General features: G+C 40.3%; 1 protein-coding gene across 2 annotated transcripts in view; it reads left to right on the top strand.

The window, feature by feature from the left end:
• LOC115132189 (neural cell adhesion molecule L1-like protein) overlaps positions 1-13,313 on the top strand; it is a 109,039-nt gene that overhangs the window by 55,058 nt on the left and 40,668 nt on the right. For both annotated transcript variants that reach the window (XM_065020712.1, XM_029664532.2), the window contains exon 19: positions 300-415. In XM_065020712.1, the coding sequence (XP_064876784.1) occupies positions 300-415 (116 nt within the window). The remainder of the gene's footprint in view (positions 1-299; positions 416-13,313) is intronic.

Genomic DNA, 13,313 nt, shown 5'->3' with positions numbered 1-13,313 from the left:
TCTGAGCAAATTGTGAGATTTGACACATAATGACACAAAGGATAATGGATCTTAGTTTTGTTTTTCACACCCTCTGTACTATAACCCCCATCCCCGCCGTCTACATAGACTGTACTAATACGTACCCTCCATAGTTTCATACAGAAGTGGAAATGCTTTTGTTTTATATAGTGTGTTTGTTCGTTCTTGATGTTGTATTTCTTTGTAAATATGTGCTACCTACCCTTTGTCTAGTGTGTGCGTGTGCGTGCGCTTGTGTGCTTGTACTATTGCTACTGATTGGTGCCTGTCCTCTCCAGTGCCTACAGCTTCCCCACAGGACGTGGCAGTGGAGGTGTTGAACACCACCCTTCTCAGAGTCAGTTGGACCAGGGTTTCCCAGGAAACATTGCGGGGTCATCTGGGAGGCTACAATGTGAGTGTTCAGGGTTGTGTTCATCAGGTACCAAATGGAAGAAAATGGACTGAAATAGGGAGGAACTAGCTTGTCCGCTTTCCATTGTATGGCCTAATGAGCATTATCCAAGTCACCCAAAGTAGGGCCATTACATCTCACTTAATATAAATACTGGGTCACCTGTACATATCCCTGGGTAGCCTACTCCACAGGCTGTATTCCTATTTGAGAAACAAAAATGTGGAATATTAAGGCTGAATTTAAGGTTGCCTGTGTGTTTTTCAAGTCAGGGTACTCTGTGTAATCTACCATTTTGTGTACATTATGTGCCCATTTAGCATAGCATGTTTTACATTGAAGTTAGTTAGCAGTTAGCATTAATTATTGGTCGACGAACCGCATTTTACATTATACAGTTAATGCACGAACCGGTTTGGATTTCTACTTTACGTTTGGTAAATGTTATATAAATGTAATAACTGAGTAATGAAACTCTAAAAAGTATGGCAATCGTCCGTTCTTATCACCAGTAAAAGACTGCTAACAGTTGCGAACGGCTAATTTGCTAGCAGAGCTTTGGGTGTGCACATGTACTTTACACTGCCTTCAGAAAGTATTCACACCCCTTGACTTTTTCCACATTTTGAAAAACTTTGCTTAACAAGTCACACAATAAGTGTACTCTACACATACAATTATCTGCAAGGTCCCTCTGTCGAACAGTGAATTTCAAACACAGATTCAACTACCAAGATCAGGGAGGTTTTCCAATGCCTCGCAAAGAAGGACACATATTGGAAGATGGGTAAAAATAAAAAAGCAGACATTGAATATCCCTTTGAGCATGGCGAAGTTATTAATTACACTTTGGATAGTGTATCAATACACCCAGTCACTACAAAGATACAGGCGTCATTCCTAACTCAGTTGCCGGAGAGGAAGGAAACCGCTCAGGGTTTTCACCATGAATCCAATGATGACTTTAAAACAGTTACAGGAGAAACATTTGGATGGATCAACAACATTGTAGTTACTCCACAATACTAACCTAAATGACAGAGTGAAGTACAAGGAACTTTCCAGAATACAAATATTCTAAAACTTGCATCATGTTTGCAGTAAGGCACAAAAGTAAAACTGTGAAAAATGTGGCAAAGAAATGTACTTTGTCCTGAATACAATGCGTTATGTTATGTTTGGGGCAACTCCAACACAACACATCACTGAGTACCACTATTTATATTTTCAAGTATGGTGGTGGTTGCATAATTGTATGGGTTCGCTTTTCATCGACAAGGACTAGGGAGTTTTTTATGATAAAAATAAATGGATTAGAGCTAAGCACATGCAAAATCCTAAAGAAACACCTTGTTCAGTCTGCTTTCCAATAGACACTGTGAGACAAATTCACCTTTCAGCAGGACAATAACCTAAAAACACAAGACCAAATATACACTGGAGTTGCTTACCAAGATGACATTGAATGTTCCTGAGTGGCCTAGTTACAGTTTTGACTTAAAAAAACTTGAAAATCTCTGGCTATACATGAAAATGGCTGTCTATCTAGCAATGATGAACAACCAACTTGACAGAGCTTGAAGAATGTTAAAAAGAATAATGTGCAAATATTGTACAATTCAGGTGTGCAAAGCTCATTTCTATTAACATGTTTTCACTTTGTCATTATGGGGTATTGTGTGTAGATGGGTGACAAACAATCAATTTAATACATGTTTAATTCAGGCTGTAACACAACAACATGTTGAATAAGTGAAGGGGTATGAATTCTTTCTGAAGGCACTGAATGCCATGAATAGTGCCTGTGAGAGCACGGGCACCAATGAGTTAGTGCGGGTGCCGAAAGCATCTTAGAAAATGGCACAATTTACCTTGTGGCGAAAGTATGAACTGTCGTTGAATCCATTGAAAATACATGGTCATAGAGGACAGTCATTATTATGATAAAGGAAAATTGACTTTTTCACAAAATAGAGGCATACAAATAAATGTTTTACAGCGTGGAAATAATAAATGAGTGAAGTAAATGTATGAAAATGCAAAACGTTTATTTTTGGATGAAGTTTAATTGAACAGTATAAAACAATCAGAAGAGAGAAAGCCCCATTTAAAACCACTTAGAATGTATTTGTTGCCTCCCTGGGATATGCACTACTCATGAAGCATATTTAGAACTTGTATTATTAAAAAACAAAATATTGTCAAATACCCATACCATAAAAAAATAAAAATGTGATATGATATTTTGGCCATATCACCCAGCCCTAGTTATCATTAGTCAGCAGCAGTTAATTCTCAATGGCACTTGAGTCATTCTTGAGTTGCAATGGAGTTTGGCATGGAATTTAGAAAAAGTATCTAATTCATAGATTTTATTTATTTAAATGTATTTGGGTGCGTCTTCCTATTTTTAAATCAATTTATATGGCAACTTAATGACTTCAAATGTTTTATTTTATTGTGATAACCAGTCATTTCCTTTCATCAAAATAGAGTAACACCAATTACACTTTATATTTAGTAACACCAAATCATTAGCCTGAAATCTAGAACCTGTTTTGCTAACATTCCACTCATTGTACTCCATGTCATGCTAAACATGCTATGGGTAGCATGACAATGTGTGGCAAGGAGTGGAATGAGAACTCAAACAGACTGGTACCCAGGTTACCAAATCATCATTGAAATCCTCAAATGTATGACAAACTATAAGGGTGTGATTAACAAATAATTGTATGTCTTTGTAAGGAGTGGTTTGTATGTCAGTAACACCAATGGCATAAAACTTAGACACATATTTGTAAAAAAAAAAAAAAAAGGAATTTTAAGTGTTAATTGTTTTAAAACCTGTTAGGGATGATGCGAATTTTCGCAGCTTTTTGTAAAAAATCGTGCAACATTTCAACGTCCTGCTACTCATGCCAGGAATATAGTATATGCATATGATAAGTATGTGTGTATAGAAAACACTCTGAAGTCTCTAAAACTGGTTAAATCATGTATGTGGCTATAACAGAACGTGTTTAGGAGTAGAAATGCCAGGGAAAACTGTTCACCAAAAACACACAAAAAATATTCATCCGCCAGTCAATGTATTGTCTAAGGCGATAGAAAATAGATGAGGTTCCGTTTACAATGCCTACAGCTTCCACACGATGTCGCCAGTACTGGCATTTCCTTGCTGGTTTATCCTTGGTGGGATGACGTATAGGCACTTCCTGTCTTGGGGTGCACCGGAGGAAGTTATGAAAGTGAAAAAAATGGACGATGCTTTCAAGACTTGCTGCTATCGAATACAGATCGCCCCGTGATCAATTTGATCGATTATTAACGTTTATTACTACCTAAAGTTGGTTTACAAAAGTAGTTTGAAGTGATTTGTAAAAGTTTATAGGCAACTTTTTTAATTTTAAAAATGACGTTGCGTCTTGTAAAGGTGAATTTTCCTGGATCAGACCGGCCTTCATAAAGTGACATTTTGGGTATACAATGACGGATTTAATCGGGAAAAAGACCCAATTGTGATGTTTATGGGACATATAGGAGTGCCAACAAAGAAGCTCGTCAAAGGTAATGAATGTTTTATATTTTATTTCTGCGTTTTGTGTAGCGCCGGCTACCGCTAAATCTTTTGTTTAGGTCTCGTTCAGGTATTTCGGGGGGTGCATGCTATCAGATAATAGCTTCTCATGCTTTCGCCGAAAAGCATTTTACAAATCTGACATGTTGGCTAGATTCACAACGAGTGTAGCTTTAATTGAGTACCTTGCATGTGTGTTTTAATGAAAGTTTGAGTTTTATCGAGTACTACAGGTGGCGCTCTGAAATTTCACGGATTTTGGTTCCTGTACAGGAACCAAATTCCGCATTATCCCTAAGAGGTTGTTTTAATACAATATATTAAATACTTTTTTCATTTTCTAACATTCAAAATAATAAGTCCTAGGTCATACAAAACCCTTCAAAGAAGTGTTTTTTACTATATTAGACAAATTGCAAACAATAGTCAAATAGTTCCTACGTGTTGTCTTCTATCTCCTCCTCTGATGAAGAGGTAGAACAAGGATCGGACCAAAATGCAGCGTGATGATGATTAATGATATATTTTAATGAAGGAAAACCTATACATACAGAAACTACAAAAATAACGAAATGAAATAACGAAAACCGAAACAGCCCTATCTGGTGCAAACACAAAGACAGGAACAATCACCCACGAAACACTCACAGAATATGGCTGCCTAAATATGGTTCCCAATCAGAGACAACGATAATCACCTGACTCTGATTGAGAACCGCCTCAGGCAGCCATAGACTACGTAGACACCCCACAAAACCCCTAAGACAAAAACACACCACAATAACCCATGTCACACCCTGGCCTGACCAAATAAATAAAGAAAACACAAACTACTAAGACCAAGGCGTGACAGAACCCCCCCCCCCTAAGGTGCGGACTCCCGGACGCACCTCAAAACCATAGGGAGGGTCCGGGTGGGCGTCTGTCCATGGTGGCGGCTCCGGCTCGGGACATGGACCCCACTCCATAAATGTCATTGTTCCTCCCCCTCGCGTCCTGGGATAATCCACCCTCGCCGCCGACCATGGCCTAATAGTCCTCACCCAGAACCTCACTGGACTGAGGGGCAGCTCATGACTGAGGGGCAGCTCGGGACTGAGGGGAAGCTCGGGACTGAGGGGAAGCTCGGCACTGAGGGGCAGCTCAGCACTGAGGGGAAGCCCAGCACTGAGAGGAAGCTCAGCACTGAGAGGAAGCTCAGCACTGAGAGGAAGCTCAGGCAGGTAGTTGGCTCCGGCAGATCCTGGCTGGCTGGCGGATCTGGAAGAGTCCAGTTGACTGGCAGATCTGGAAGAGCCTGGTTGACTGGCAGATCTGGAAGAGTCTGGTTGATTGGCAGATCTGGAAGAGTCTGGTTGACTGGCAGATCCGGAAGAGTCTGGCTGACTGGCGGATCTAGCTGCTCTGGCTGCTCCATGCAGACTGACAGCTCTGGCTGCTCCATGCAGACTGGCAGCTCTATGCAGACTGGCAGCTCTATGCAGACTGGCAGTTCTGGCTGCTCCATGCAACCTGGCAGCTCTGGCTGCTCCATGCAGACTGACAGATCTGGCTGCTCCATGCAGGCTGGCAGCTCTGGCTGCGCTGAACAGGCAGGAGGCTCCGGCAGCGCAGGAGAGGAGGAAAGCGCTGGCTGCGCTGAACAGGCGAGGCGCACTGAAGGCCTGGTGCGTGGTGTTGGAACTGGTGGTACTGAACCGAGGACACGCACAGGAAGCCTGGTGTGGGGAGCTGCCACCGGAGGACTGGTGTGTGAAGGTGGCACATGATGGACCGGACCGTGAAGGTGTACTGGAGAGCCTGAGAGCAGGGCTGGTACAGGACGTGCAAGGCTAGGTAGGTACACAGGAGGCCTAGTGCGTGAGGCTGGCACAATTTTCACCAGCCGACTAACACGCACCTCAGGACGAGTATGGAGCGCTGACCCAGGTGCCATCAAATCCCCGACACGCTCCGTCGGACGAATATCGTACCTAAAGCACCAAACTAGCAACTCCCTCATTACTCTCTCCTCCACTTTCCCCATTAACTCCTTCACAGTCTCTGCTTCGCTCACCTCTAACACCGGCTCTGGTTCTGGTCTCCTCCTTGGCTCCTCACGATAAACAGGGAGAGTTGGCTCAGGTCTGACTCCTGACTCTGCCACACTCTCCCTGAGCCCCCCCCCATACATTTTTGGAGCTGACTCTCGGGCTTTCTTCTGCGCTGCCGTGCTTGTCTCTCCAACTCCATTCTCCTATAACCTGCTTCGCACTGCTCCAGCGACTCCCAGGCGGGTTCCGGCACTCTCTCTGGGTCGACCGCCCACCTGTCTATATCCTCCCAAGTAGTGTAGTCCCGATATTGTTGATCCTGCTGCCGCTGTTGCTTCTCCTCATACCAGCGCCTCTCAGCTCTCGCCGCCTCCAGTTCTTCTTTGGGGCGGCGATATTCTCCAGGCTGATCCCAGGGTCCTTCTCCGAACAATTCATCCTCCCATGTCCGTTCCTCCTTTCGCTGCTTCTGCTGTCGCTGTTACCACGCCACTCGGTCCGGGTGTGGTGGGTGATTCTGTAACGGCTCTCTTCTATCTCCTCCTCTGACGAAGAGGTAGAACAAGGATCGGACCAAAATGCAGCGTGATGATGATTCATTATATATTTTAATAAAGGAAAACCTATACATAAAGAAACTACAAAAATAACGAAATGAAATAACGAAAACCGAAACAACCCTATCTGGTGCAAACACAAAGACAGGAACAATCACCCACGAAACACTCACAGAATATGGCTGCCTAAATATGGTTCCCAATCAGAGACAACGATAATCACCTGACTCTGATTGAGAACCGCCTCAGGCAGCCATAGACTACGTAGACACCCCACAAAACCCCTAAGACAAAAACACACCACAATAACCCATGTCACACCCTGGCCTGACCAAATAAATAAAGAAAACACAAAATACTAAGACCAAGGCGTGACACCCAGAACATTCCTTTATAAAAATAATTAACATGTTTAATTAAAAACTCATAAAAATTCCATGCCCCTTTAAGATACCTTTGCACTAAAACAAATGGAAAACTCACCAAACCCAAAGGAAATGTAAAAAAATCAAACATAGTATTTTAAAAACACCAACAAATAGTCATAACAAATGTTTTAGATAACTTCCATCCGTCCCGGAAGAAAGAATCCTACTCAAACACATCAGATAATACAATGTTTAATTAAGTAAAATCAACACCTAAAATCAACAAGAATCAGTAAACAAATAAACAAACCACTTTAATCAGCAATCTAATAATTTCAACCTGTTGATATAAATTTAGTAAAAACTATCCTGATTTTTAACAAATCTAAAATCATTTGAAAGTTAGCGCTGTCTCATCAGCATAAAAATCTAAACTTTTTTCCACTCATATCCACAAAGTTTTCATTCCCCAAAGGTCAATACTGTTCAGCACATACTTTAATGATCTTCCTTCTGTCTGTACAGGGTCTGAAGTTCCAATGTATGCAGATGATACAGTGATAAATTCATGCAAATAACAAACAAACTACACAAGAACTCACTACTATAATGGTTCAGATGACAAACTTGCTCAGAGATATGTTTACATATCTCAATAAAATAAAACACAATCAGCATGTTTCTCAAAAAAAAAACTGATGCCCATGAGACAGATGTCTATGTATCAGGGGAAAAGCACAAATAACCAAATTTAACCTAGCTAATTTCCCAAAACATATTAAATTGTTTTGACTATAGAGGTAACAAAACTAGAATTAAAATCTATGATTCTCCCCCACTTAACATACTAACTTACTAGTTTGACCCAAGCTTGCTTTTCAACATTAATACCCATTCAGTCTTCTGCCAACAGGCTCTCAAACTACTCAACCTGCAATCAACTTTAATGACCTGACATTGTTCCACATAATGGAAACAGATTATAATGTTAGACTACATGAACTCTCCTGCTCAAATTCACTGGTGTTACCTAAACAATCAAACCAAGATTCAATAACCATCAGAATACATTATCACAATGTTTCCTTACTCACACCTGTATCACTTTCAGCTCAACATATCCTATTTATATTTAACCCCTCTCATTTCAATGTTTTTCCTTACCTCTATCGTAAGCTTTAAAACCAAACTTTATAACTTCCTCTTCTCTTTCCTCTTCACACTTATGAAATGTCCAAGACTTTAAAAATAACACACGCAGCTCCAAAATTATAACATGTGTCAGTCAAAACATTTCGGTGGGCACCTCTCTATCGCCATTATCTCTCCGCTATTATTTAGAATTTCTTTAATTTAGGCAACTGTCTCCTCTATTGATACAGTAATTTAAATACGACTCAATTCTCAATACATTATTCCAGCAGATAATTTAGTGAACAGACATCGTCTTGCATCAAAATTTGCTTCGTTATTATTTTTAGTTGAATGAATTAGTCTATCAATTTAACCTAAACAATCTATTAAAAAGTTCAATTTATCCCTTCTATCAATTTGAACCAAACAAGCTATTAAAACGTTCAGTTTATATCTTATACAAACACTAGCGACCATAACTTTCCAGGCAAAACATACAAATAGTTTAATTACAATCAAAAACTCGGGACTCCAGCTTGGAAGGCAGCTACGCTCACCACTATACCACCAACGCTATGTAAATTACTAAGATTCTCTGCAAATAAACACACTTTACAAGTAAAATCATGACACGTCACTATCGGCAATTCCCAGAAAAATAGACCTAGTTTTAAAGGTCCAAGCGTTACTCCGGCTATGATTCTCATATGCCAAATGAATAGATTTGCAATCAAAGAATAAAATCGACATTTATTGACTAGGAAACCGATCTTGCGCCTTTTAATAAAAGTAGATTATGTTTACTTATGCAACGTATTTCAATTACTTTACTACATCACGCAATGATAATTTGTTTGATGGAAAACCTTAGGCTTTGTACGACATTATAAATTACGTCGAGATTCCCTCGAATTCTCTCTAACTTTATGGAAAACAGTTTGTTCAATAAATCCCGCAACTTCTCTCATACTGGGAAGAAAAATATAACATTATCAGACCTTAAGGGCAGTTTTATTTCAAATGTTGTACCCAGACGGAGATAATCAAGATGCGTTTTATAGTTACATCGTTAGGGTAAGATAACCAAAAGTTGACACACTCTAATCAGTTTCTAGAGCTCAATTTCTCAGATTTTGTAGACTAGTTTAACCTGTTGCGTCGAGCAATCCCGTATCCGGGAGCGTAATTATAGCCTCAAGCTCATTACCATAACGCAACATTAACTATTAATGAAAATCGCAAATGAAATGAAATAAATATATTGGCTCACAAGCTTAGCCTTTTGTTAACAACACTGTCATCTCAGATTTTCAAAATATGCTTTTCAACCATAGCTACACAAGCATTTGTGTAAGAGTATTGATAACTAGCATAGCATTAAGCCTAGCATTCAGCAGGCAACATTTTCACAAAAACAAGAAAAGCATTCAAATAAAATAATTTACCTTTGAAGAACTTCGGATGTTTTCAATGAGGAGACTCTCAGTTAGATAGCAAATGTTCAGTTTTTCCCAAAATATTATTTGTGTAGGAGAAATCGCTCCGTTTTTTTCATCACGTTTGGCTAAGAAAAAAACCTGAAAATTCAGTCATTACAACGCCAAACTTTTTTTCAAAATTAACTCCATAATATCGACAGAAACATGGCAAACGTTGTTTAGAATCAATCCTCAAGGTGTTTTTCACATATCTATTCGATGATAAGTCATTCGTGGCAGTTTGGTTTCTCCTCTGAAGCAAATGGTAAAATACATGCAGCTGGAGATTACGCAATAATTGCAACGGAGGACACCAAGCGGAGCACCTGGTAAATGTAGTCACTTATGGTCAATCTTCCAATGATATGCCTACAAATACGTCACAATGCTGCAGACACCTTGGGGAAACGACAGAAAGTGTAGGCTCATTCCTTGCGCATTCACAGCCATATAAGGAGACATTGGAACAAAGCGCATTCAGAATCTGTTGCATTTCCTGTTTGAAATTTCATCTTGGTTTCGCCTGTAGCATCAGTTCTGTGGCACTCACAGATAATATCTTTGCAGATTTGGAAACGTCAGAGTGTTTTCTTTCCAAAACTGTCAATTATATGCATAGAAAGCATATTTTCGTGACAAAATATCTTGTTTAAAACGGGAACGTTTTTTATCCATAAATTAAAAGAGTGCCCCCTATATCCAAGAAGTTAATAGTGCTTAAACCCACATCTTTATCAAATTATCCATTAAAGATACGAACTCAAAACCTACATACGTCTACGAATGGGTGGTTTAAATTGTATCTAATTATATTCTCAGCATTACTTTATCAAATCTCTAGTAATTGATTATACAAACATACAATTTATCATAATTTCAAATAATTCACAGAATCTATATAAACCATAAGAAATCTTAGGTACTCACACAGAACTTTAAGGATCACCCACACAGGATTGGTCAGATGTTTACATAGAACATCAGAACATACTTGAAAGGTTACTTACACAGAGTCAACCTACCCCGCTCACACAGAACGCTCCGGCAAATATTACCTAGTGATCCCATAACAAAATACTCACACAGAGTAACCCAGGGCATACCTGGCTAGCACATTTAAAATAATTGGAATTCACCACCTCTGAGGGTCACTTAGACAATAACACAGACACACAGAATTAGGTCCTTCTTCCAATAGGGCTTCACCAAGTACCATGTTTCACACAGAACACACAGTTACCCTGGCCCCTCACCCCCACAGACCGCACCAATCCCCACTGTGATCAATTCAGTGTCAGAACAGCTCTTGGTCACTCGCAACCGGACAGTGGCAGAGTATCTTTGAGTCCACAAACTCTCAGATTACTCTCCTCTGACTCGGCCCTGCTTACGCCTCCGAGGTGCGCTCCTTACAAAGGAATTCACACTTAGAGTATACGTAAGAGGCATATTTTAAAAAACTTGACTTCAATTGTGGTTCGCTCACCTCTTTAAAAAAAACTCAGTTCGAGATGTGGTATCCACTCGGCTCGCTTCCTCTCAGATCAAAGGTTGGTCCATCTGCTTCGTTTCCGAAGTGTGGTTTCCCTAAGATCCCAAGTTTGAGGGATCACTCGTGCATGATTTATTTACCTAGATCGTCAGGAACGGTTACCGAGTGAAGATTCATTATCCTATCCTCGTCGCCAAATGTCGTGGAAATTTCCTGTATTACCAAATCATGAGAGAGCAAAGCACACACAAGTCAGAGTTATCATAAAGTCCATCTTTAATTATATGAGCTTCACCATATCCCTGTGATTCTCAGATCAATTCAGTGTCTATAAATGAATTCTCTGAGAGTGCCAACATAATGGCAACTGAGATCCTTTATAGCAAAGACACACCCACCTAAACTCACATGAAAAATAACAGATCTTAGAAACATTACACAAAGAACCTTTTACTTGAAAAAAGGAGTATCCTATAGCCAGACAGCATTAGCTATAAATTATCGTTTAGTTTGCTCTCCTAAAACGAAGTTCTCACCTCGTTCTTGGTACCACTTAGGACCAAAACATTACCTCATCCAATGGCATATATCAATTGTCAATCCTAGATACTCCCATAAAAAATACAACCCCTCCTGAACAAGCTTACGGAGAGGAGTGACTGGCACACAGACATTGTGGAGCCAAGAGATAATTGGTTCCCTCTCAGTCATACCTTCACAAGGTTTAAAAGATACGTTTACATATGAAAGACAAGGCTGACCTCTCCCCTCTCTGGGCCCCAAGTAACTTTTTCCACATAAGCATACTTATGAAAATTGATAAAACATCTTATTTGTCAATGTTACCTAAAGAATTCTGATTCTGCTACCACAACATTCACCCCAGTCTAAGGTTCTGAGTGCTCTGGAGAAAGGTTTTCATCAAGGATCTCTCTGTACTTTTCTCCGTTCATATTTTTCTCGATCCTGACTAGTTACACAGTCCCTGCCACTGAAAAACATCCCCACAGCATGATGCTGCCACCACCATACTTCCCCGTAGGGATGGTGCCAGGTTTCCTAAAGATTTGGCACTTGGCATTCAGGCCGGCCAAAGAGTTCAATCTTGGTTTCATCAGACCAGAGAATCTTGATCCTCATGTTCTGAGAGTCTTTAGGTGCCTTTTGGCAAACTCCAAGCGGGCTGTCGTGCCTTTTACTGAAGAGTGGCTTCCGTCTGCCCACTCTACCATAAAGGCCTGATTAGTGGAGTCCTGTAGAGATGGTTGTCCTTCTGGAAGGTTCTTCCATCTCCACAGAGGAACTCTAAAGCTCCCTGACCAAGGCCTTTTTGCTCAGTTTGTTTGGCCGGCCAGCTCTAGGAAGAGTCTTGGTGGTTCCAAACTTCTTCCATAACAGTGATGGAGGCCACTGTGTTCTTGGGGACCTTCAATGCTGCAGACATTTTTTGGTACCCTTCCCCAGATCTGTGCCTTGACACAATCCTGTCTCTGAGCCCCCAGGACAATTCCTTCGACCTCATGGCTTGGTTTTTGCTCTGACATGCACTGTCAACTGTGGCACCTTATATAGACAGGTGTGTGCCTTTCCAAATCATATCCAATCAATTGAATTTACCTAAGGTTGACTCCAATCAAGTTGTTGAATCATCTCAAGGATGATCAATGGAAACAGGACGCACCTGAGCTCAATTTAAAGTCTCATAGGAAAGTGTATGAATACTTATGTAATTAAAGTTTTTTATTTTTAATACTTTTGCAAACATTTCTAAAAGCCTGTTTGCTTTGTCATTATGGGGTATTGTGTGTAGATTGCTGAGGATGATTTTTCAGTTAAGAACAAATTCAGTTAAGAACAAATTCTTATTTTCAATGACGGCCTAGGAACAGTGGGTTAACTGCCTGCTCAGGGGCAGAACGACAGATTTGTACCTTGTCAGCTCGGGGGTTTGAACTTGCAACCTTCCGGCTACTAGTCCAACGCTCTAACCACTAGGCTACCCTGCCGCCCCAATCAATTTTAGAATAAGGCTTTAATGTAACAAAATGTGAAAAAAGTCAAGTGGTCTGAATACTTTCCGAAGGCACTGTATTTGGACAGTGAAGCAACATTTTTTAATTTGTCTCTATATTCCAGATTTGGGGATTTGAGATCAAAGGTTTCATATAAGGTGACAGTACAGAATGTCACCTTTTATTTGAGGGTATTTTCACAAGTATATGTTTTACTGTTTAGAAATGAAATCACTATGTATCT

The sequence above is a fragment of the Oncorhynchus nerka genome, linkage group LG7, assembly GCF_034236695.1.
Source record: "Oncorhynchus nerka isolate Pitt River linkage group LG7, Oner_Uvic_2.0, whole genome shotgun sequence".
Lineage (NCBI taxonomy): Eukaryota > Metazoa > Chordata > Actinopteri > Salmoniformes > Salmonidae > Oncorhynchus > Oncorhynchus nerka.
Note: the sequence above shows the minus strand (reverse complement) of the source record. Positions and strands in the feature narration are given on the sequence as shown.